This window comes from Eurosta solidaginis, chromosome 4, assembly GCF_040869045.1.
Source record: "Eurosta solidaginis isolate ZX-2024a chromosome 4, ASM4086904v1, whole genome shotgun sequence".
NCBI lineage: Eukaryota > Metazoa > Arthropoda > Insecta > Diptera > Tephritidae > Eurosta > Eurosta solidaginis.
This window is the reverse complement of record NC_090322.1, coordinates 17,683,543-17,709,853: the sequence shown is the minus strand read 5'-3', so window position 1 is coordinate 17,709,853 and position 26,311 is coordinate 17,683,543. Positions and strand designations below refer to the sequence as shown.

The 26,311-nt window shown below is 40.9% G+C and overlaps 1 protein-coding gene across 2 annotated transcripts in view; it reads left to right on the top strand.

The window, feature by feature from the left end:
• LOC137249168 (zinc finger protein 595-like) overlaps positions 1 to 26,311 on the top strand; it is a 139,457-nt gene that overhangs the window by 2,050 nt on the left and 111,096 nt on the right. For both annotated transcript variants that reach the window (XM_067780455.1, XM_067780456.1), the window contains exons 2-3: positions 10,478 to 10,624; positions 10,689 to 10,979. In XM_067780455.1, coding sequence (XP_067636556.1) covers positions 10,478 to 10,624; positions 10,689 to 10,979 — 438 coding nt within the window. The remainder of the gene's footprint in view (positions 1 to 10,477; positions 10,625 to 10,688; positions 10,980 to 26,311) is intronic.

Here is a 26,311-nt window from a genome sequence, read left to right as displayed (position 1 = left end):
AACGGGAATCCAAGTAAACTTGCTGTTTCAACAGGGGTGGATCATAAGGAAAGGGGTGTTAGAGGCGTTGGTTCCACATTACAATTAAAGAGATGGTTGGTGTCATGTGGGGACACATTGCAAGCGGGGCAAACATTATGTATGTCGGGGTTGATTCTGGATAGGTAAGAGTTTAACCTGTTACAGTATCCAGAACGAAGTTGAGCAAGAGTGACACGCGTTTCCCTGGGGAGTATGCGTTCGTCTTCCGCGAGTTTTGGGTACTTTTCTTTGAGTACTGGATTCACCGGGCAATTCCCAGCATAAAGGTCCGACGCCTGTTTGTGGAGTTCAACAAGGACCTGCTTGTGTTTTTTCGCTTCATACGGCTGGGTTCTCAGGTGCCGTATTTCTTCAAAATGCTTACGGAGATGACTCCTTAAGCCCCTAGGCGGTGTTGGCTCATCAATCAGATGTCTGTTGGGATGCTCAGGTTTCTGGGTATTCAACAGGAACTGTTTGGTCAGCATCTAATTTCTCTCCCTGATGGGGAGTATTCTCGCCTCATTATGCAGATGGTGTTCTGGGGATGGCGATTCTGAGAGCAGTATTTTGGCAGGCCTGTCGCTTCGTCCAGTGGGTAATTTTTAGGCTTGGCGACCATATGGGTGACGCGTAGCACGTAATCGGCTGGCTAATTGCTTTGTATGTAGTCATGAGCGTCTCCTTATCTCTTCCCCAAGTACTGCCAGCGAGGTATTTGAGGATTTTGTTACGGCTCTGAGTTCTCGGAACAATTGCGGCTGCGTGCTCACCAAATTGTAGATCCTGATCAAACGTCACACCCAAGATTTTGGGGTGTAGGACAGTCGGTAGCGTAGTGCCATCGACGTGGATGTTCAAAATGGTCGACATTTGTAAATAAGGTCGCGGAAGATTTAGTCGGTGATAATGCCAGGTTTCGCGAGGCGAAAAAACTGGAGAGATCAGGGAGGTAGCCGTTTATTCTATTGCATAGCTCATCTATCTGTGGGCCTGGGCCTGTGGCCATTATTGTGCAGTCGTCGGTGTAGGAAACGATTCTGACTCCTTCCGGTGGTGAAAGTAGCTTAGATATGTAGAATTTAAAGAAAAGTGGAGATATGACACCACCCTGTGGCACCCCTTGTTTAATTCTTCTTGGTTTTGATGTTTCGTTTCTAAATTGCACCGATGCCTGCCTACCACCCAGATAATTTGCGGTCCACCTTTTAAGACATGGGGGAAGGGTAGACCCTTCCAGGTCTTGCAGTAACCAGCCATGGTTGACCGTATCAAAAGCTTTTGATAGGTCTAGCGCTACGAGTACTGTTCTATGGTGGGGGTTTTGATTTAAACCGCAATTTATCTGGGTGCTAATGGCATTTAGCGCGGTGGTTGTGCTATGGAGTTTTCTGAAGCCATGCTGATGACAGGCTAGCTGCAAATTTGCTTGGAAATAAGGGAGCAAAATTGCTTCAAGCGTCTTTGCTACTGGCGATAAGAGAGATATCGGGCGATACGACTCTCCTATGTTTGCTGGTTTCCCAGGCTTTAGTAGCGGGATCACCTTGGCCATTTTCCATTTTTCGGGTATGACAAAGGTGGAAAGAGCCAGGTTGAAGACATGCGCTAAATATTTGAAACCCTTTTTCCCTAGGCTTTTAAGCATCGGCATGGCTATGCCGTCTAGGCCCACTGCTTTGGATGGTTTAGCGTGACCAATGGCGTCCTCAACCTCTTTAGCGGTGAAGGTGATTAGTGACGTGCTGAATTTGTGCTTATGTGCGTGTCTGTTGGCCCTCCGTCTATCTTTGTCGACCGTAGAATGCATTATATATTGTCGGCAGAAAGCGCTCGCGCATTTTTTCGCATCCGACGGCACTTTATCGCCAAAGGCGATGGAAACTTTGTCTTTGTGCTTAGACGGATTCGATAGGGACTTTACGGTGGACCAAAGTTTACCCACACCGGTAGTGAGGTTACAACCTCTTAGGTGCTCCTCCCATTTCGCCCGCTTGTGTTCATCCACAAGCAATCTGATGCGTTGGTTTATATCCCTTATTTGGGGGTCGCCTGGATCAAGCTGTCTTATAAGGTCACGTTCTCTCGCCAAGTTTGCGGCCTCCGCCGGGAAGTGGGGCCGAATTTCGGGAATTCTCCCGGCAGGAATGAAAGGTGCCGAGGCGGATTCAATGACCTTGCGGAAGGCACGCTCCCCTTTGCGGGCATCAGTCGGGATAGGGATGGCAGCAAAGAGATTGTCTGTAAAAGATTTATATTCGTCCCACTTTCCTTTTTTTGAAGTTTATGAAAGTGCGTTTTTCTGTGACGATGAAGTCGGCGGTACGCTCAAGCGAAATAAGTATAGGCAGGTGGTCGGATGCCAATGTTACCATCGGCTGCCAGTTGACGCAGTTTACGAGCTCTGCGCTCACGATTGAGATATCTGAGATACCACGTGGATCTCTCCCCTACTCAAACCAACAGGTCGATACAGCAAACGTAAGGAGTTTCTTAGGTTCCAACTTAGCCAGATCACAAAGATCGTCAAAGAAGGGAGATCCCAGAGATTTCTTCCTCTTGTGCCAAAGCGCGGGATAATCACACAGAAAATGATTGACTCTTTCTATCTCCTCTTCGTCTTTGCAGCTCCGGCAGTAGTCATTTTTGCGCGTCTCGCGTCCCATTCAGGCCACACGAGCTTGGTGTCGTAGCAGGATTCGAGATTGCTCCATCTCACACCCGCTTCCGTAAGGAAAATGCCTTTCAAAGTGAGCTTACAGGAAACGTGCGGCGTGCTCAATCCCTTCCAGGACGACGAAAGCGGAACGGTTGTGCCCCCTCTTGCAAGTTCGTAAACCATCTCATTGCCCGGTATATACGAGTGTCACCAGACTGAGGGCCCCCAGCGGGTTAGGGGGTCAGAATATACCCGCGGTAGGTATGCCTGTCGTAACAGGCGACTAAAATACCAGATTCAATGGGCGGTGTAGCGCAACCCTTCAGGTTGCCAGCGCACTATACAGCTTCTCCAAACCCAATTGTGAACCTCACCTATCCGCGGCGAATCCTGTTTCACTAACAGACGAGGCTCTGGCGACCCAAACTCCTTATGGGACTTGGGGGTGGGGAGGGAGGGATGGCCTGAAGGTTTAATGTGGCCATATAAATCGTTCCCGAGATGGTCGGGCTAGCACCTTAATGGTGCTGTGTTACCGGAGCGTACCGGATCTGTATCCGGCAAAGGACCATCACATCGATAACACTCCCCAAAGCCTTCGGGGAGCACCTTATCGCTACAACAACAACAACAACCAGACTGAGGGATGTTTGCTCAGCGATCTCGTTAATAGATTTGCGGCACTTCTCTACTGTCCTGGCCTTACATTAGTCCAACCCAAGTGCTGTTAGTGCAGCCTGGCTGTCAGAGTAAATACAAATTTGCTTATAGCCGTGAGTAGCCTTCCCCAGGTGATCAGTGGCCTCATTTATAGAAGCCACCTCCGCCTGAAAGACGCTGCAATGATCGGCTAGGCTAAATAATAGATTCCACCCTAGGTGAGGTGCAAGGACACCGCTACCCACCTTATTATACAGTTTGGAGCCGTCAGTATATATCTACAGCCTATCGCTCAGGTCCGGCGGCTCCTACCAATAATCCCTATCCGGGATGATAACCGCGTACTTCATATTGCACTAGTCCATCGAAGGCGAATGCAGATACTTAAGGATGGCTGCATGGCCATCCACATTGTCTCTCTATCCGGATAACTGTCGCAGCCGCAGAGCAGAAAAGGCCGCACATAGCTTGGCCATTACATCTATTGGCAACACATTAAAAATAGTGTCCAACGCCTCCGCAGGGGTGGTGCGCAGAGCACCCCTCACGCAGATTAGAGCACTTTGTACCTACTGGAATACCCATAGGAATAATTAAGTATCTAAGCTCGTCCACCAGACCACTGCCCCGTATAAAAGAATTGGTCTAACCACAGCGGTGTAGAGCCACAGGGTAATATCCGGTGATAATCCCCATTTTCGCACAAAGGCTCCTCTACAGCTGTACAGTGCCACCGTTGCTTTTTTCTCATGCTCCTCAACGTTTTCCTCCAGGATAGTTTTATATCCAAAATTACTCCTAGGTATTTGGTAGAGTCCCTCAGCGTCAGGGTCATACCCGCTAGCACCAGCAGCTGCAACGCAGGTATCTTATATTTCCTGGTGAATAGAACCAGTTCAGTTTTGGCTGAATTGACCGATAGACCTTTACTCCTGGTCCAGTTCTCCACCAGTCTCAGCTTTGTTTGAATTATATCGCATAGTGTCTGCGGAAACTTCCCGGTAACTAACAGCGCAAGGTCATCAGCATATGCGATTACCTTGCCGCAACCGTCCTTCTCAAGAAGAACCAAGAGCTCATTAAGTGTGGCAACCCATAGAAATGGAGAAAGCACCCCACCCTGTGGGGTGCCTCTCCGTATGTGTTTGACCACCGTAGAGCCAGGTTAGCATGAACCTTTCTTCGTAACAGTAACTGCTGACCAAGTTTCACTAGCCCTGGATCGGCCCCCGGCCCGATTAGTGCATCAGTTATCACAGAGGGCGTAACAATGTTGAAAGCTCCCTCAGTGTCGAGAAAACCTATGAGTGTGAAGTCCTTGTACGCCAAGGATTTCTCGATCTGGGAGACAATTGCATGCAAGGCCGTCTCCGTGGAGTTCCATTTCATATACGCATGCTGGGATGTCGATAACTTCCCCTCCAAGAACTCCCTTAGTGAAGAGTCCAATAACCTCTCGAGTGTCTTCAGCTGGAAAGATATCAGACAAATCGGTCTGAAGCCTTTAGGGGTCACGTAACACGCCCTTCCAGATTTTGGTATAAAGGTGACTTGAATCGTTCCAACCCCGTGGAATATGGTTAAGAGCAAAAACTCCTTTGAAAATGTTATACAACCACAAAGAACTCAGCTCAATTGTTTGCTGGAGTTGTATCAGAGCCAACCCATCCATTTTCCATAAGGAAGAAGATTGCTATTTCTGCCAAACAAACACCATTGGTCGCCACTATAAAACCCGTGACCGCATAAAATGCTCAGGTAGTAACCGTATCTCACCCCATAAAGGAAGAAAAAACGAATATTTTTGTTGCAAATCTTGTATCGAAACATGCATTGGAATCTGAAGAATAAAATTCTGACGGTTCACAAATTGGCAAGGAATTTCTTCCAACTGGGGTTCTAACAACGGAACATCATGTAGTCTCAAAAGAAGATTTTCGTGACCTTGTGCGTGATTTAGAATTGTCTTGGAGGCAGACAGAAATTTTGGTGTGTTTGTTGGTCCGGAAATACATAAAATTTTTTCTGACAAAGAATTTTCCGAAAAATTTAACTCAATCGAGCAAAGAGCATAGAAGAGCTTTATTTCTTTGTGTGAAAACTTTCTTGGAGACAACAGGAATGATGACTATGTTGAAGTAGTAAATGAGTTTTTAAAGACTTATGAAGAAATGGGATGCAGAATGTCAATCAAAATCCATTTATTACATACCCATTTGGATTTCTTCCCCGAAAATCTTGGAAAACTCAGTGATGAACAAGAAGAACGATTTCACCAGGAAATACCAGTGAGTCAAACACGTTTTGTTGGCAAGAATCAGATCAGAATGCTGGCTACCTACTGCTGGTTGCTCAAACGTGAAACTGATGATGCAGTCTATAACCGTAGGAGGTCAAGCAAACGTTTTTAAAAAGTCACAACATAACATTCAAAATTTGGCTGTAATAAGAACTTGAAATGTAACAATATTATCAATATTTGTATTCAAAATCAATTATTCCTTTTTTTAACTACTCCCAACATGGTTAAAAATATCACGAAAAACTATTTCAAATAAATTATTATGATGAATTATTTACAAAATAAACAATAAAAAGACACTCTCGAACAATAATTATGATAAATGCCGTAGTGATTCTATACTGAAATCATATCCACGATCCTGAAGTGGCACGACATCGACTTCATGGTGGGAGTTTAATTTTCTTGTTTACAATAAACGTCGTACTTAAACAAAATCACTGTAGCGCCGTGTAATGCGAAGACAGAAAATGTTGAGGCCTTCATAAGATATTAACGAGAAACCGAAAACCGGGTCCCTCTGAAAGGGGGTGCGATTCATAGTATTTTTGTGCAGAACACTTTTCTTCTTTGGCGGCCTTCCGTGCAAAACCCCGTTGCACACACAATTGTTTCCTGTGTACAACAATATTACAAAAACCACATGAAAATTGCCAACATTAACTGCAAATATCTCATTTCTTTTCCGCCTTCAGATTATTGCTTGAAACACAATGCCGAGCGAAATTGACGCTGTTTATTCAGAGTAGCCATTATTTAGAAATAAAGATGAAAACAATTAAACGTTTTTTAATTCTCTGCTTTAGCACTTGACTGCTAAAACACGCCCAAAATGTTAAGAAATTAACAAAACAAAACAAAAATGTTAAGAATTTAAATTAAAAATTATATGTAAAGAAAAAAATTTGTTTTTGGATATTTTGTTTTCTTGTTTCATACTTAAAAAGTTGAACAGCAGCAACCCTTGGGATGTTTGTCGTCATTGCCTGGCGGCGACGATAGAAATAAATCTATCTTCGCAAAATGACGTCGCTCTTGGCGTTCATTGTGTTCACCTTCATGTAATTATGGGGATTCTATTTTTGACAAGGCGATGTTCGTCGCGTTTACTTCGCGGCGTCAGGGCATTGTGTTTCAAGCTTATTGCTGTCGAGGTCCATACGCGTCGTTTGACCCCTCTCCCGAAACGAGTATCAGCAGTCGACCCCTTTTCTAGACTTTTACCCGTTTACAAATGAAGGCGAGTCATATCGACCGATACCACTCCTTTACTCCCTAACCCGCTTGTTGTTGCCGTTGTATTAACGATAAAGACACTTCCCGAAGGTTTTGGGTAGCGTTATCGATGTTGATGGTCCTTTGCCGGATATAGATCCGGTTAGTTCCGTTAACAAGGCACCATTTAGGTGCTAGCCAGACCATCTCTGGAACGACTAATATGACCACATTAAACCTTCTAGGCCATGTCGCCACCACCCCCTAGTTCCATAAGGAACTTGGGGTCGCCAGAGCCTCGCCTGCTAAATATGTGTATGATACATTCATATTTGTAACAGGATTGCCCTCACGTAGGTGAGGTTGACAATTGGGTAGCGGAAGCTTTGAAGCTGTAAAGCTTTGTATTGCGCTTCTCAACTCCTTGAGACTCTGCGCTTAATTGAGCTGCTTGTCCACTTCCAACATCTCCACTTCGTCATTTCACGCTACTTCCAGGCTCAAGAGGCTTTTTCTACCTCGCCAGCTTTCAGCATAGAAAACCATTTTTTCTAATGAAGAAAACTTGAACTTGAACCCAGAATCTTCGGTGTGGTAAGCGGACCACGCTACCACCATACCACGGCGGCCTCCCATAAGGATAGGGAAATACCTCTCCGAGCCTCAAGAAACCAAGCGAGGTTTTAAACAGGACATTTCCTATTCTAGTAGCAGGTCTAAAACGTTAATTGAAAAAAAAACCTCCGAACATCATTCTTTCATTCTACTGCCTTCCACTCTATTCACAACCTAACCTCAATTTAAGCGGCCAAACAAAACAATGTTTTAAATCACAATGGTACAATCAATTGAATCGTTTAATATTAAATAGGCATGTGCAGCACACACAAAAAATGGCTACAAAATGAGACCATTTCAAAGAAAACGCAAAATTTCATGGCCTATAAAAGCGTATAGAGTAAGTGGGACTGTGTCGATTTTCAACAGAAAGTAGGTGTTGATAAAAACTATATAGATTGCAACCTAAATATAATTTATATAACATGTGCGATTCAATTTTAAGGGCGAGTCAGAAAAGATTCATAAAATCCATTTCAAGTTTCGAAATTTACAATTAAGTTGGGAATTTGCATTTAATGCTCAGATTTTAAAAATTGGGGGCCCTTATACCTCTGAAAAGTCGAGACGGATGTTTTCGTTGGAAAAAAATTTCAAACCAATAATTTTTTTAAATGCAAAATTATTTACCTGGCTCAGGATCTTTGCGACGGGATAATGGTTATTATGTTTCTTACTGTTTTCGCTATTTGTCATTTCGTTTTTTGTTGGATTTATTACAATACTGTTTTTGCAGTTGCTGTTTGTGTTGCTCTTTGCCAAACATTAAAAAAAAATATTCGTCGGGAAATTATTTACAATGACAACTTTCGGTTTGGGGTAACTCTGTAGGAACAATTCATTTTTTTCCGCGAAAGCTAAAGCCACGAATCCGAAAGCGGAAATTAAAAATTGTATATCTTTCAAATAAAACGAAAAAGGCCCGCATCACTCAGAATGGGAGGGTGGCATCCAAAGTATCTGTTCGTCCTGTAATTGATAACGCTATACTACTATGGCCATAGTCGGGGCTCAAACTGCCCCGAAGCACTGAGCTTCGTTGCAGGTTGTTAACGCTATGTTCTTTGCTACCAGGTCTACACGTGGAATGTGCAGAACGGTAAACAGTTCAGTCGTCGGGGTTGTTTTCAGGGCTCCCGCCATGCTAAGCAAAAGCTGCGTACCCCCTCTACTTTTTTAAGTTAGGTTCTTTTTCGTGTGGCTGTCCACCAAACAGGCATTCCAAAGTATAGGATAGGGTCTACAATCGCTGTAAATACCCAATGGGGGAGAGAGGAAGATAAACCCTACGTCCACCCCAGCATTATTTTACATGCATAAAGCACCGTCGAAGCCTTCTTCGCTCTCCTCCACGTTAAGCAACTTATTGTCTAGGATGATCCCTAGATATTTTGTGCAAGGTTTCTCCTGCAGGGTCACATCTCCTAACTTAGGCCTAGTTCAATTTGGGACCGTATACCTCTTAGCATGGCGGAACGATACAAGGTGGCAGCATAGTGACATACCTACAAACATAATTAAAAATTCCATGTACTTTGTTTTTGTAAATTCGATGGACAAATGTCAAAGTCGTACTGCGCCGGAAGTTGATGTATCAAATCAAATAAACAATTTTTATTAGGAAATAAACACAAGAAAGCTCCTAGATATTTTGTTATAATGTGATATTAAAATTTCCATGCAAAGCAAAAAATGTTCTAACTTTTAAAAGTAGAGGAGAGGGATGAAAAGGAAACGAAAGGGAGGAAAATTAAGAAAGCAAAGAGAATAGAAGCAAGGAGAGAAGAGGAGAATAGAAAAGAAAAAATGAAAAGAAAAGGAATAAAGGAAATTTTGCGCACTTTTACAAGGCGTCATGGTCAAAACACGATTGAAAATAAATGATACGTGCAGAAACTAATATTTTCTTTGCTTTGCAAAAACTTTTATCAACAATATTTTTTTAAGAAAATAATTTTAATTCGAATAACAAAAGGCTCAATTTGACTTATAAAGTATTGTAACGAATTTAGGGAAATTCCGCTTATTTGAAACCTTCTGCTAACGTTCGAATGGCTGAACGATCGGAATAAATAACTGCAATATTCTGTTTGTAAAATGGTCTTTATTAGACTACAATTATACTGCATTTCGCAACTAATAGCGTGTTTAAATCAAACTGATTAGTTATTACTCAGCTTGCGTTGCTTTTATAATCTCGGTTTTCTCGTTCATCCATTTCTCCTAAGGTCTAGTGATTTCGCGAAAATCTGTTCCAGAACAATTGTATCTCCTGCTTGGTTAACAGCTATATACATGTATATCTGTAGTCCATGCCTCTCGCATAGCCATATACGAGCGTATGTGTTAACTACTTCGGCTGATGACCACATGTATGTGTGTGAAATATCTCTTCGTTGCCTAGTATGTATGTGTATAAATGATGACTGATGTCTTCGTGTACACAAATGCGTCTTGCTTCATGTTTTTGTTGTTGCGTGATTATTTACTAACAACCTAGTGATGTCAACAATCGCCACACTATTTTAAACTGAGTTTAAACCACACAACTTATTTGAATACACAAGCGATTTTTCATCACTTACTGCTGTAATTCATATTTTTAGCAATTCACAATATAGCTGTCAAAACAGTTCTTTTGCTCTTGAAAAATTGTGTTTTTGCTGAGAGAGGGTTTGAATATAAGCCGAAGATGTTCTTTAAGGCTCTTTTGCAGAACGGCAAGGTAAATTTTTAACACAGACTTAACCTAACATGAGGGGTTAAACTCATACATTTTTGAAAAATTTTGAAATTAGCTCTGAGCTAAGAAAATAACTTGCAAATGGGTCCAAAATACTAAAGAGTTTTAAGACCGTGTTTAAATTTGATCATACTCGACTTTTTAGTAGTCAAATAATTGTTAATTTAGTTACAAAATTAAAATCCTCGCTTCCTTTTAATGTCAAAAAATAAACTTGTTATTTTTTGTTTTCCCAGATTACCTGTTTTTTTTTTTTCAGATACAAAAACATACGGGACAAGAACGAACAATACCAATACCCGTGCGATATTTGTGGAAAACATTTTAAAACAAAATCGGTTTTAAATAGACATAAACTAATTCATAGCGGTGAAAAGCCCCATAAATGTGATATTTGTGAAAAGCGGTAAGTTATTATAAAAATCCTCATCAAATTTTTTCTAACTTTTGTTTCTGCCTGTATTAAATAGATTTGCAAGAGCTGGTCGCCTAAGGGAGCATATGCGTACTCATACCGGTGAAAAACCATATAAATGCAAATACTGCAAACGGTGCTTTGCTACAAAAGGTGCACTGAATGAGCATTTACGTGTACATCATCTGGGTGATAATATACACAGATGTAAGTTTTGTCCCTTAGCTTTTCGTTTGACTTCGGAGCTACGGTTACACTCAAGTACGCATAAAAACGAAGATCCAGAGACACGTGAGCGAAATATGGCAGCTTTAAGGGAAGAAGAGGCTAAATTAAAAGTTAACAGGTAAAATGGCATTCATAAACTCCGTAGACTGTGATCTTATATTAAGGTTAATTTCTCCGTAAAGCGCGGAGTCCAGGGCCGGTATCGTGTTATATGATCCGTGATCGAAAACAATTTTTTGCATCACAATATCTCCTAAATGGTAGTGGCTACGTGTACTAATTACAATTCATTCTAATTTTTACGAAAAGCTTGTTTGAGTGAAAGCGTTTCTCGATAAAGAAAAAAAACTTTTTTAAAAATAAGCTTTTATTATTGGTTAATAAAATTAACTAAAACGTAAAAAATAAATTGACTGTAAAGAAATATAACACTTACAAAGTTCATTGTAACCTTTAACGATAATTAGGCTTCTTCGTCTGCGACAAAAAATAACCATATTGTACATAATTAAATATTTTTAACATTAAAAATTTACACCTGAATTATTAAATCTTACAGTTTATATCACAGTCCTAATTCTAATAAAAGCGTGTTACATTGTGATGGCAAGAAAGGAGGTCCTAAATGTTCTTAATTATACCATCAAAATTTAACACGTTTTTATTAGAACAATTAGGACTGTGATATAAACTGTAAGATTTAATAATTTAGGTGTAAAGTTTTAATGTTAAAAATATATAATTATGTACAATATGTAATTTTTTTGTCGCAGCCGAAGAAGCCTAATTATCGTTAAAGGTTACAATGAATTTTTAAAGTGTCATATTTCTGTACAGTCAATTTATTTTTTACTTTTTATTTAATTTTATTAACCAATAATAAAAGCTTATTTTTAAGAAAGTTTTTTTTCTTTAATTTTATTTACCTTTTAGTTAATTTTATTAACCAATAATAAAAGCTTATTTTTAAAAAAGTTTTTTTTTCTTTAATTTTATTTTTTACTTTTTAGTTTGTTTTATTAACAAGTAATAAAATCTGGTTCTTAGAAAGGCCTTTTGCTTAAATTCAATTTAAATATTGTAACGAATTTACTGCAAATCCTCTTATTTGCAACCTTCTGCTAAGTTCGAATCACTAAACTGTTGAATAAATAACTCCAATATTTAATAATGCAAAATGGCCTCTATTAAAGTACTTCACAATAAATAACTCTACTATTGCTCGACAGATAGCGTGCTTAATCAAAACTGATTTTAGCGCCTCTACTGTTGCTGCCTTTTATACTCTTTGATTTCCCCGTAGCATCGTCTATGCGCTTCTGTTCTAAAATCTACTAGTTGGTTATCTGCTATAATTATAACTACAGATGTACGTGTATAGATCTAATATGCGCGTGTGTTTGTGAGCGACACTTCCACAATTATAATTGCATATCTCAGATAAGATACCTGCATGTGTTTGTGCGTTGCTTCTCCGCTGCGTGTACGTACATATGTGTAGACATAATAATTGAATTATTGATGGGCATACAGTCACTGCTTAACATCGGCTTAGAGATGGCAATACCCCTTAGTGTTGCTAATATTCGTAACAATATCATTTTTTTTTTTAGTTTTTAGTAGGGTAAAATATTGTAATCTTTACTTAGTTATTTATAACATTTCTCATCCTATCCATTTCTTTTAATGCATCAACATTACAAGGTTTCTTCGAAGTCAATTTTGAACAATCAAGTTCTTCGATTCGAAAACCTGCTAAAGACCTAACTCGGTTCAAAGACACATAAGCTTGACCAGCAGCAAATATTTGCAGCCTAGATAAATAACAGCATGACATACAGTAGTTCCTTGCATTTTGTGCACAGTTGAAGCCCACGACAAGGCAATCGGGAGCATTCTTCTTTCAGCTGTACCGTGATTAAATTTAGAAGGAAATCTATGGCGAAAACTAAGAACTAACACTAACTCACAGGATCCGTTTAGGATCCACGGCGTATACAAGCTTACATGCGAATGCCAACATAGTTACATAGGACAAACAGGACGGCAAATAAGAACGAGGTTCAGAGAACATATTAGAGATTACAACAAAAAAATACGGAATCCAAACATTATACCCGAGTCTAACTTCGCGAATCACATGGTCGAGAATGAATGTTCCCCAGCAAGCATCAATAAAACAGTTAGGGTTCTTCACATACAAGCAAAAGACCGACGTCTCAACGTACTCGAAATCATGGAAATCCACAAACAGAAAACATTCGACGGTAGAATAAGAAACGAACAGATAAACACAATTTCTGACACAATATTCGAGCCTTTAAAACTTGTTTACAAGAAACAAAGTAATCAACAGGTACAACAGACAAACACACAACAACAAATAAATACAAAACAATTAACGCACCAAAACAACAAACCCACAAAGAAGGTCAATCGACTAAAATTACGGATTTTTACCTGCCCCAGTGAGCCACACAAATCGATCAGTGAAAGCCACCCTCGGTTCTGAATGAACACACAGCACATACACATAACTAAATATACACAATCATCAATTTTGACAATACGTGCTCACGTACCTACGAACTATAAATACAGGACAAACGACAACAACAGATCGCTTCCCAATGCAGTCGGTTCTATATACCGGAGCGACTCGGGATTTTTCCCGACCAAGGACTGTCATTTCAGTGTAACCCCATTTAATTTGTTGCGTCCCTCCCACAAATTGTCATCCTCCCAGCAGCTCCTTGGAGCGGGACTGCTCCATATTCTCTTGCTCCGGGAAGGTATCGAACCCAATCCGTGTCCGTCTCCTGACCCCGGTCATGAGAAATGGTTTTGCTGCATATTCCGGAAAAGAATCTTTTTAGGACGGTCATACTCTTGTCAGTGTGTCTCGTGTAAGGGATGGTTGTATCGGACAGGTTGTTGTGGGCTCACTCATACGACTGATCCCACTCATACCTACAATCTCCGTAGTAGAGTCGGGAGCAATGCCGAGCATCAGCTCCTGCCCCCGTCTTCTCCCCCTCCCCCTCTTTTCCGACAGCAATTGTGTAGGTCAGGGAAACAGACTCTTAGTCCCTACCTCCCTTTGCACCGTTTGCCAGCACAGAATATATATGTATGCGATATCCGCCCGATGCAGCTCTTGCGATGGACGGTGCCACTTTTCTAGATGTTCTGGTCTCCGCGACGGCAACCCTCCGACGGGTTTCATCGCGCCATGTTGCCAGACCGCAAACCCAAATACACCGGGCATCCCAATGCTTACCCAGGGACGCCCAGTCCCAGGGCCACAACAGCAGTTGCGTCCTAGCCTTCCACAACCCAGGCGTAGTCACCCGTCACTTACTCCCAGAGTGACGACGTCTCCCCCTATGCACTTCAAAATTCTGCAGTTAAGCTGTAATGGATTAACTGGGAAGATCACGAGAGATAGTCGATTACATGAAGCGGCACAACATCCGCATTACTGCGATTCGAGAGACTAAACTCACAGCAAGATCTGCTCTGCAGACGTGTTCTGGGTATATTGTCCACAGAAAAGATCGCGAGAGCGGAAATGGAGGCGGCCTCGCGTTTATCATACACCACTCTGTGCAATATCATATATTTGATCCTGACATCGGCCACAGGGTCAGTGTCCTAGAACGTCAAGGCTTATCTGTCCGGTCAGGCGATACAAACCTAGAAATCATCAACATCTACATCCCTCCTGCCACCTGTTGCCCCAGTGGATATCGCCCCAATACCAGCGCCTTACTCACTGGTAACAATCGCATTATCTTAGGCGATTTTAATGCCCATCACGACCTATGGCATTCAAACTTGCGGACGGACAGTAGGGGTGAGATGTTGGCAGATCAAATAGAAGAAACGACTTTCTGCACAATAAACGGTGACGCCCCCACACGTATGGTAGGAAGCTGTCACAGTTCACCGGATATTTTAATCGTGAGCGCAGAACTCGTAAACTGCGTCAACTGGCAGCCGATGGTAACATTGGCATCCGACCACCTGCCTATACTTATTTCGCTCGAGCGTACCGCCGACTTCATCGTCACAGAAAAACGCACTTTCATAAACTTTAAAAAAGGAAAGTGGGATGAATACAAATCCTTTACAGACAACCGCTTTGCTGTCCTCCCTATCCCGACTGATGCCCGCCAAGTTGAGCGTGCTTTCGGCAAGGTCATTGAATCCACCTCGGCTCGTTTCATTCCCGCCGGTAGAATTCCCGAAATTCGGCCCCACTTTCCGGCGGAGGCCGCAAGATTAGCGAGAGAACGTGACCTTATAAGACAGCTCGATCCCGGCGACCCCCAAATAAGGGATATAAACCAACGCATCAGATTGCTAGTGGATGAACACAAGCGGGCGAAATGGGAGGAGCACCTAAGCGGTTGTAACCTCTCTGCCGGTGTGGGTAAAATTTGGTCCACCGTAAAGTCCCTATCGAATCCGTCTAGGCACAATGATAAAGTTTCCATTGCCTTTGGCGATAAAGTGCTGTCGGATGCGAAAAAATGCGCGAGCGATTTCTGCCGGCAATATATAATGCATTCTACGGCCGACAAAGATAGACGGAGGACCAACAGACACGCACATAAACATAAATTCAGTGCGTCACCAATTACCATCACTGCCAAACAGGTTGAGGATGCCATCGGCCATGCCGATGCTTTCCCTAGGAAGAGGGTTGCAAATATTTAGCACATGTCTTCAGCCTGTCTCTTTCCACCTTTGTCATACCCGAAAAATGGAAAATGGCCAAGGTGGTGCCACTACTAAAGCCTGGGAATCCAGCTAACATAGGAGAGATAGCTCTCCTATCGCCAGTTGCCAAGACGCTTGAAGCCAGTTTGCTCCCCTACTTCAAAGCAAATTTGCAGCTAGCCTGTCATCAGCATGGCTTTAGCATAGCACCACCACCGCGATAAATGCCATTAGCACCCAGAAAAATTGCGGTTTGAATCAAACCCCCACCATAGAACAGTACTCGTTGCGCCAAACCTATCAAAAGCTTTTGATACGGTCAACCATGGCACGTTACTGCAAGACCTGGAAGGGTCTACCCTTCCCCCATGTTTTAAAAGGTCGACCGAAAATTATCTGGGGGTCGGCAGGCATCGGTAGAATTTAGTAATGAAACATCAAAACCAAGAAGAATTAAACAAGGGCTGCCACAGGGTGGTGTCCTATCCCCACTTTTGTTTAATTTCTACATATCTAAGCTACCTTCGCCACCAGAAGGAGATATTATCGTTTCATACGTCGATGACTGCACAATAATGGCAACAGGCCCAGGCCCACAGATCGATGAGCTTTGCAATAGAATAAACGGCAACCTCCGATCTCTCCAGTTTTTTCGCCTCACGAAACCTGGCATTATCACCGACTAAATCCTCCGCGACCTTATTTACAACATGGACGTCCCAAATGTCGACCATTTTGAACATCCACGTCGATGGCACCACGCTACCGGCTGTCCTACACCCCAAAATCTTGGGTGTGACGTTTGATCAGGATCTACATTTTGGTGGACTGTCTTCTTATGTCCCCAGAACACCATCTACATAATGAGGCGAGAATACTGCCCATCAGGGAGAGAAATGAGATGCTAAGCAAACAGTTCCTGTTGAATACCCAGAAACCTGGGCATCCCAACAGACACCTGATTGATGAGCCAGCACCGCCTAGGGGCTTAAGGAGTCATCTACGTAAGCATTTTGAGGAAATACGGCACCTGAGAACTCAGCCGTATGAAGCAAAAAAATACAAGCAGGTCCTTGGTGAATTCCACAAACAGGCGTCGGACCTTTGTGCCAGGAATTGCCCGGTGAATCCAGTACTCGAAGAGCAGTACCCAAAAATTGCGGAAGAGAAACGCATACTCCGCAGGGAAACGCGAGTCACTCTAGCTCAACTTCGTTCTGGATACTGTAACAGGTTAAACTCTTACCTATCCAGAATCAACCCCGACATACAAAATGTATGCCCCGCTTGCAATGTGTCCACACATGACACCAACCATCTCTTTAATTGTAATGTGGAACCAACGCCTCTAACACCCCTTTCATTATGGTCCACCCCTGTTGAAACAGCAAGTTTCCTTGGATTCCCGTTAGAGGATATTGATGACAATTTGTGATCGGTCGCAGCTATTAAGTGGGGCGAGCATTGCTACAACAACAACGTAATAACGAAACGAGTATAATTCCAAGATATTTCGCTTCCGAAGATAGGTTTAACGCTGTGCCGTTTAGCCTCGGTAAGTTAAAAGAGGGTATGTGTTCTTTGTCGTGAACAGGACAAGTTCGGCTTTTGTTTTTTTCGCGAAATGTCGCAAAGTGCCGATTCCATGAGTTCGCTGATAGTTGGCAAGAATTTGCCTTTGATCAGAATCACTAAGCCGTCGGCGTATGCAACTACCTTTCTTCCCTTTCTCCTACACATTTCAAGTATTTCGTTGACCACCAGTATCCAGAGAAGAGGCGATAGCACCCCGCCTTGGGGGGTGCCGCTGGTGGTGCCTCTGGTGGTCATTTGGCCAATATAACCAGTCCCTAAAGTCGCGTTGACAACTCCACTCCTAAGCATAGAATCGATCCATGCAACCATAGAGTTTTGGGTTCCATATCGTGTAGGAGCCTTGCAGATGACCTCCGTCTGCACGTAGTGAGTTCTCGATGGCACTGACTGCCTCATGAAGGGCACTTTCAACTGATCTGCCTTTTTGGTATGCATGCTGTGCTGCATCTATCTGCCAGATAGGTTAGGAAACATACCCAAACTACGTGACCAATTTTCTACAATTTTTATCCCCCTCCCTCCTCTCGGTGACCATCGGTAGTATATTTTAAGACCCCCTCCCCCTTTAGTTTTCACGTAGTAGTTCAAAAGTATGATTTTAAATTATTTTTTGCTAGCTTAAAAAAAAATGTATTTGATTTAAAAGAAAACATGTATTTAAAAACATCCGAACAAAAACTTAGTTTATAAAGTCTTTTTCCTTTTTATTTCTTTTCATCTTATTCAACTTTATAAAGAATAAGCTTCCAGCATCAAGCCACTGGGATACATCGTAGATTATGGGAGCAGTAGCATCAGGAGTTTCCTCACACGGGATTATTTTTTCCTCGTCGATGTCTATCCAATCCGCGCTTTACTCCACGATACATAAGATCTCTTTTGGTCTCCTGGAGAGGACATGCATAGGTCGCACGCGAGACACGTCGTCCACTGCATTTCCGTGCACGTTTTTCCGATGATTCTTCTTGGAATTTGTGACGCGAAATAAATTCCACAAAAAAATTGCAAGATCTTTTAGAGATTATTGACTACGTGACAAAGCTCCAATCCCTCCCCTCCCACCTGTGACCAGGGTTAATACCTAAAGAAACCCCCCTCCCTTCCTAAAAGGGTCACGCAATTTGGGTACGTTCCCTTAGTAGTAAGTAAGTAGTCAAAAATGGACTCACCTCTTGCGTTTGTGTCGCTGCTCCCCCATAGCTCATGATGTCCGTTGGCGTCGCAGCCGATGACAAGGCCGGTTCTATGCGGTGTCGGTGGTGGCGTGTCCCCCTCGTACGGGAAGTATGCGGACGATAGCAGCAGCTTGCGCCCCCGCGCCGTTGTTCGCATATTATAGTGACGAGGTCTCCGTTGCTACAGTGCATGCTCTAATGCTACCCTCTTGTTGTGCAAGTAGACGGTAGCCGTCTAGCCCTAATCCGCAAACCCATCCCCTAACCAGCCAGGGTTCTTGGATAAGAGCTATGTCCACTATATATCGTTAGGTCGAGCGAGGCGGATGCAGAGTGGTGCAAATTAATCTTCACCACCGCGAGCTTCTCCCTTTGTGGCAGCTGGCCTGTCAACAGGCACAAAGACCTTAAGGTAGCCCAGCCCACACCTAACAACCCCGTTGAGCCTTTTTTATGACTTGCAGCGATGTTTGATCGATTGCGATCAGTAGGTCGCTAAATTCCTACTTTTTCAAAAATGCTAAAATACAGAAACGAGTGTATTTAGCTTGATTTCATCTCAAAAATTATGAAATGAAGATTGCTTTTTTAAATTTTGAAACGTTTGCAGGTTATACATTTCTTTTGAACGCATCAATTTTGCTGCTAATATTCTAGTACAGGAGTCGAATGCTAATAAACGGCCAAAAATGTCGGCAGAGTTGTCAAAAGACATGTTTTTACTTCGGTATCAATAACCTGAAAGATGTCACTGATGGCAAAAGATATTTGCAAGAAAAAATCGTTAAAAATTTTATGCACAAAAGTGTTCTTCGAAAAAGAGACTTGGATCCTACCCCGGGTTTTGGAGCGGCCTGGTGTTATTGTTCAGATTATTGGTACCGAGGTCAAAACGTGCCTTTTGAACACTCTCTTGACATTTTTTGACGTGTATTAACAGTGTACTCCTCTTCTGGAGTGTTAAAGTAGTTTTTAATATATTACATGATGGGAAAAGTTATTTAACACACAACAGGGGAGGACGGACAAGGCAGGAGGTATACTAATTTGGTAAAATATTAATTAAGGTTCTGGCTTTAGTCTTGATCCCTTAAAACTGAATTGTTTGAGCTTATAGAAGATCCGTTTTGGCAACCTATCATTGAATACGACGCTGCGGCGAACTTTAGGCAGGGGCTCCGAAGCCGACTAGATCGTGTAAACATCTGGCCAAGCCTTCGTTGACAGTAAAGATACCAAGCGAGCAGCATGTGCATGTTCTAACGAGCATAACGTCTTCTTTATATGGGGCACGTTGTTGCTTTAACGACAAAGGCAATCCTCAAATGCTTTGGGGGAATGTTGGGTGTTGATAGTCCATTGCCGGGTATAGATTCGGTTCGTTCCATTAAGATTCTAGCACGACCATCTCACACGGTAGAAAATATTCTAATAGCCATGTACCTGGAAATTATCATCGTGGGCGGCTCATTTATAGATCAATGGGGTTATTGTACAAAGGTGTAATGTAACCATAATCCCCGTGCTGGCCTTTATTTATTTGCGTATTTTTTCAGAAAAAAACGTAGTTTTGTAAAGCGACCACATTCTTATTTGTAAGGGCGTTCAAGATGGCGACGTTAGAGCGAGAAACTGCTTACATCCGTCACCTTCTATCATTCCATCATGACCAAGGGTGGGCATGAACTTAGCACCTGCTAAGGGGCCATATACGTATACAACGAGCGAACGAAAAATGACTACTTCGTCAAAATCAACGACCAAACACATTTAGTTTGCTTTCGACGTCCGTACAATAAGGAGGTGTCGCACGCAATATTACCACAGAGAACGGTCGAAAAATACGTACATATGAATGAAAAATTTTCAATGTTGTCCCCGAAAAAGTGTTTTTAATTGTTTTGCATTTTTCAGAAGTAAAATATGGTAGTTTTAGTATTTTTAAACTGTTTTATTTAGCTTGACTTGACATGCCGTTGTGAACGAATTTTGTAATTAAAATTTAAGTAACTTTCCGATAAGGTACAAGCTTGAAACTTGAAATATAATATATTTCAAAAAATCGTATTTGTGGTCCGATTAGGCTCATATTTCATATCGCTTCATATAACGATTCCTAAGGAATTTCTTCTGCTTTCTTCACTGCTATAAGTTCCGCCTGAAACACGCTGTAGTAATCAGGCAGCCCGTAGAATCTATTTATTTTTGGACCAACTCAGTAAAGAGCAGATCCAATCCCTTCTATTAATTTGGAACCATCCGTATAAACGTGTATAGCACAGGGGTAAGATTATTTACGCTCCTGTGGAGTAAAACGAAATGTCGACTTAAGCTTTGCTTGCAAATGAAGTTTATAATTTTCCCGCAAACTAAGCATTGTGGCTTATTGGCGCTATTTAAAACAAAAAAAAAACTCTACTTCCAATTCAATCTGAAACATTTTGCATTCATAAGTACGTACAATACTTTCGTATTGTACGACCAAACACTGTACCAAGATTGTGTGTGATACGTGCTTATTGTACAATCGCTGGAATCAAACTAAATAAATATTTGATTTTGCATTCGTGCTAGCCACGCGTTCGTGTATACTAACACATTCTCAATTTGGTAATCGTGTAAATGTAGTGGTGCCCACCTATGATCATGACCTAACATGAGGGGTTAAACTCATACATTTTTTTTATACTCAGTTGAGCAGAGCTCACAGAGTATATTAACTTTGATTGGATAACGGTTGGTTGTACAGGTATAAAGGAATCGAGATAGATATAGACTTCCGTATATCAAAATCATCAGGATCGAAAAAAAATTTGATTGAGCCATGTCCGTCCGTCCGTCTGTCCGTTAACACGATAACTTGAGTAAATTTTGAGGTATCTTGATGAAATTTGGAATGTAGGTTCCTGAGCACTCATCTCAGATCGCTATTTAAAATGAACAATATCGGACTATAACCACGCCCACTTTTTCGATATCGAAAATTTCGAAAAACCGAAAAAATGCGATAATTCATTACCAAAGATGGATAAAGCGATGAAACTTGGTAGGTGAGTTGAACCGATGACGCTGAATAGAAAATTAGTAAAATTTTGGACAATGGGAGTGGCACCGCCCACTTTTAAAAGAAGGTAATTTAAAACTTTTGCAAGCTGTAATTTGGCAGTCGTTGAAGATATCATGATGAAATTTGGCAGGAACGTTACTCCTATTACTATATGTATGCTTAATAAAAATTAGCAAAATCGGAGAACGACCACGCCCACTTTAAAAAAAAAATTTGTTTAATTCAAATTTTAACAAAAAATTTAATATCTTTACAGTATATAAGTAAATTATGTCAACATTCAACTCTAGATATGATATGGTGCAACAAAATGCAAAAATAAAAGAAAATTTCAAAATGGGCGTGGCTCCGCCCTTTTTCATTTAATTTGTCTAGGATACTTTGAATGTCATAAGTCGAACAAAAATTTACCAATCCTTGTGAAATTTCGTAGGGGCTTAGATTCTGCGACAGTTACTTATTTCTGTGAAAAAGGGCGAAATCGGTTGAAGCCACGCCCAGTTTTTATACACAGTCGACCGTCTGTCCTTCCGCTCGGCCGTTAACACGATAACTTGAGCAAAAATCGATATATGTAATAGTATACTAAACTCAGTTCACGTACTTATCTGAACTCACTTTGTATTGGTATAAAAAATGGCCGAAGTCCGACTATGACCACGCCCACTTTTTCGATATCGAAAATTACCAAAAACGAAAAAAATGCCATAATTCTATACCAAATACAAAAAAGGGATGAAACATGGTATTTGGATTGGTTTATTGACGCAAAATATAACTTTAGAAAAAAACTTTGTAAAATGGGTGTGACACCTACCATATTAAGTAGAATGAAATGAAAAAGTTCTGCAAAACCCTTGAAATCTTGGCAGGAATACTGTTCGTCGTATTATATATATAAATAAATTAGCGGTATCCAACAGATGATGTTCTGGGTCACCCTGGTCCACATTTTGGTCGATATCTGGAAAACGCCTTCACATATACAACTACCACCACTCATTTTTCAAAGTCTCATTAATACCTTTAATTTGATACCCATATCGTACAAACACATTCTAGGATCACCCCTGGTCCACTTTTATGGCGATATATCGAAAAGGCGTCCACCTATAGAACTGAGCCCCACGCCCTTTTAAAATACTCATTAACACCTTTCGTTTGATACCTATATTGTACAAACGCATTCTAGAGTCACCCCTGGTCCACCTTTATGCCGATATCCCGAAAAGGCGACCACCTATACAACTACCACCACTCTCTTTTAAAACCCTCATTAATACCTTTAATTTGATACCCATATTGTACAAACATTCTAGAGTCACCCCTGGTCCACCTTAATGGCGATATCTCGAAAAGGCGCCCACCTATAGAACTAAACCCCACGCCCTTTTGAAATACTCATTAGCACCTTTCGTTTGATACCCATATTGTACAAACGCATTTTAGAGTCACCCCTGGTCCACCTTTATGGCGATATCTCGAAAAGGCGTCCACGTATAGAACTAAGCCCCACGCCCTTTTAAAATACCCATTAACACCTTTCGTTTGATACTCATATTGTACAAACGCATTCTAGAGTCACCCCTGGTCCACCTTTATGGCGATATCTCGAAAAGGCGTCCCCTATAGAATTAAGGCCCACTCCCTTTTAAAATACTCATTAACACCTTTCATTTGATACCCATATCGTACAAACAAATTCTAGAGTCACCCCTGCTCCACCTTTATGGCGATATCTCGAAAAGGCGTCCAGGTGTATACTAACACATTCTCAATTTGGTAATCGTGTAAATGTAGTGGTGCCCACCTATGATCATGACCTAACATGAGGGGTTAAACTCATACATTTTTTTTATACTCAGTTGAGCAGAGCTCACAGAGTATATTAACTTTGATTGGATAACGGTTGGTTGTACAGGTATAAAGGAATCGAGATAGATATAGACTTCCGTATATCAAAATCATCAGGATCGAAAAAAAATTTGATTGAGCCATGTCCGTCCGTCCGTCCGTCTGTCCGTTAACACGATAACTTGAGTAAATTTTGAGGTATCTTGATGAAATTTGGAATGTAGGTTCCTGAGCACTCATCTCAGATCGCTATTTAAAGTGAACAATATCGGACTATAACCACGCCCACTTTTTCGATATCGAAAATTTCGAAAAACCGAAAAAATGCGATAATTCATTACCAAAGATGGATAAAGCGATGAAACTTGGTAGGTGAGTTGAACCGATGACGCTGAATAGAAAATTAGTAAAATTTTGGACAATGGGAGTGGCACCGCCCACTTTTAAAAGAAGGTAATTTAAAACTTTTGCAAGCTGTAATTTGGCAGTCGTTGAAGATATCATGATGAAATTTGGCAGGAACGTTACTCCTATTACTATATGTATGCTTAATAAAAATTAGCAAAATCGGAGAACGACCACGCCCACTTTAAAAAAAAATTTTTTTTAATTCAAATTTTAACAAAAAATTTAATATCTTTACAGTATATAAGTAAATTATGTCAACATTCAACTCCAGATATGATATGGTGCAACAAAATGCAAAAATAAAAGAAAATTTCAAAATGGGCGTGGCTCCGCCCTTTTTCATTTAATTTGTCTAGGATACTTTGAATGTCATAAGTCGAACAAAAATTTACCAATCCTTGTGAAATTTGGTAGGGGCTTAGATTCTGGGACAGTTACTTATTTCTGTGAAAAAGGGCGAAATCGGTTGAAGCCACGCCCAGTTTTTATACACAGTCGACCGTCTGTCCTTCCGCTCGGCCGTTAACACGATAACTTGAGCAAAAATCGATATATGTAATAGTATACTAAACTCAGTTCACGTACTTATCTGAACTCACTTTGTATTGGTATAAAAAATGGCCGAAGTCCGACTATGACCACGCCCACTTTTTCGATATCGAAAATTACCAAAAACGAAAAAAATGCCATAATTCTATACCAAATACAAAAAAGGGATGAAACATGGTATTTGGATTGGTTTATTGACGCAAAATATAACTTTAGAAAAAAACTTTGTAAAATGGGTGTGACACCTACCATATTAAGTAGAATGAAATGAAAAAGTTCTGCAAAACCCTTGAAATCTTGGCAGGAATACTGTTCGTCATATTATATATATAAATAAATTAGCGGTATCCAACAGATGATGTTCTGGGTCACCCTGGTCCACATTTTGGTCGATATCTGGAAAACGCCTTCACATATACAACTACCACCACTCATTTTTCAAAGTCTCATTAATACCTTTAATTTGATACCCATATCGTACAAACACATTCTAGGATCACCCCTGGTCCACTTTTATGGCGATATATCGAAAAGGCGTCCACCTATAGAACTGAGCCCCACGCCCTTTTAAAATACTCATTAACACCTTTCGTTTGATACCTATATTGTACAAACGCATTCTAGAGTCACCCCTGGTCCACCTTTATGCCGATATCCCGAAAAGGCGACCACCTATACAACTACCACCACTCCCTTTTAAAACCCTCATTAATACCTTTAATTTGATACCCATATTGTACAAACATTCTAGAGTCACCCCTGGTCCACCTTAATGGCGATATCTCGAAAAGGCGCCCACCTATAGAACTAAACCCCACGCCCTTTTGAAATACTCATTAACACCTTTCGTTTGATACCCATATTGTACAAACGCATTTTAGAGTCACCCCTGGTCCACCTTTATGGCGATATCTCGAAAAGGCGTCCATGTAAAGAACTAAGCCCCACGCCCTTTTAAAATACTCATTAACACCTTTCGTTTGATACTCATATTGTACAAACGCATTCTAGAGTCACCCCTGGTCCACCTTTATGGCGATATCTCGAAAAGGCGTCCACCTATAGAACTAAGGCCCACGCCCTTTTAAAATACTCATTAACAACTTTCATTTGATACCCATATCGTACAAACAAATTCTAGAGTCAGCCCTGGTCCACCTTTATGGCGATATCCCTAAATGGCGTCCACCTATAGAACCAAAGCCCTCTTAAAATGCTCTTTAATACCATCCATTTGATACACATTGTAGGGTTATATTTATATTCAACTTTAAATGTACCTACTTTAAATAAATTGAATTTTTTTGTTCTTGTTAATTTTTATTTTTCAATTGTAAAATATTGTCTTTCAAAAATATTCATTCGGTTGAAATATTTAAAAACGTTTTGTAACATACTTTTAGGAGCGGTTAAATAAAAATATTTTATAAAAATAAATAGTGTTTATTATTAAATAGTGATTTATATATTAAATACCACATTGGCGATCTAGCCAGCCAAACATAAAAACCGTCCTTCAAAAACAACGAATCAAATTTTAATTCTTGTATGCTGTATGAAATAATAACGCCACCAGTTGATGTTCAGCAAAAATCGATTTATTCTCTTCCTAGTTATATATTATGCGAGTGGAAACCATATTGACTTCCGAAAACGATACCATAGTTCTGTTTACTATATCCAACTTATTACGTTTTTATCAGCAAATGCTTAAACAAATTGTTAAAGGTGGTGCACTTGAACAAACTTTAATTGATTTACAAAAGACCAGTGAAGAGATTTATTTAAATTCACTTTCAAATAAAGTGCGTAACATCTTGCAACGTCCAGCTCTAACTCACTAAAAGTTTTGTAATTCGTACCTTTAAACTAGTGTGAAGTGTCCTCACTACTCGAAGAATTGTCTGAAAAACAAGTTGAAAATATATACCAAATATATCGTGAACATCACAAGAGCCCTCTCTAACGCGTATTTGACGTAGACGTGGTGGTCCAAAAACTAGATTCACTTCTATAACATTAGTTCATTTTCAACTGCACGACGTCGTCTTCGTCGTATTTTTGGATTGTCATTAT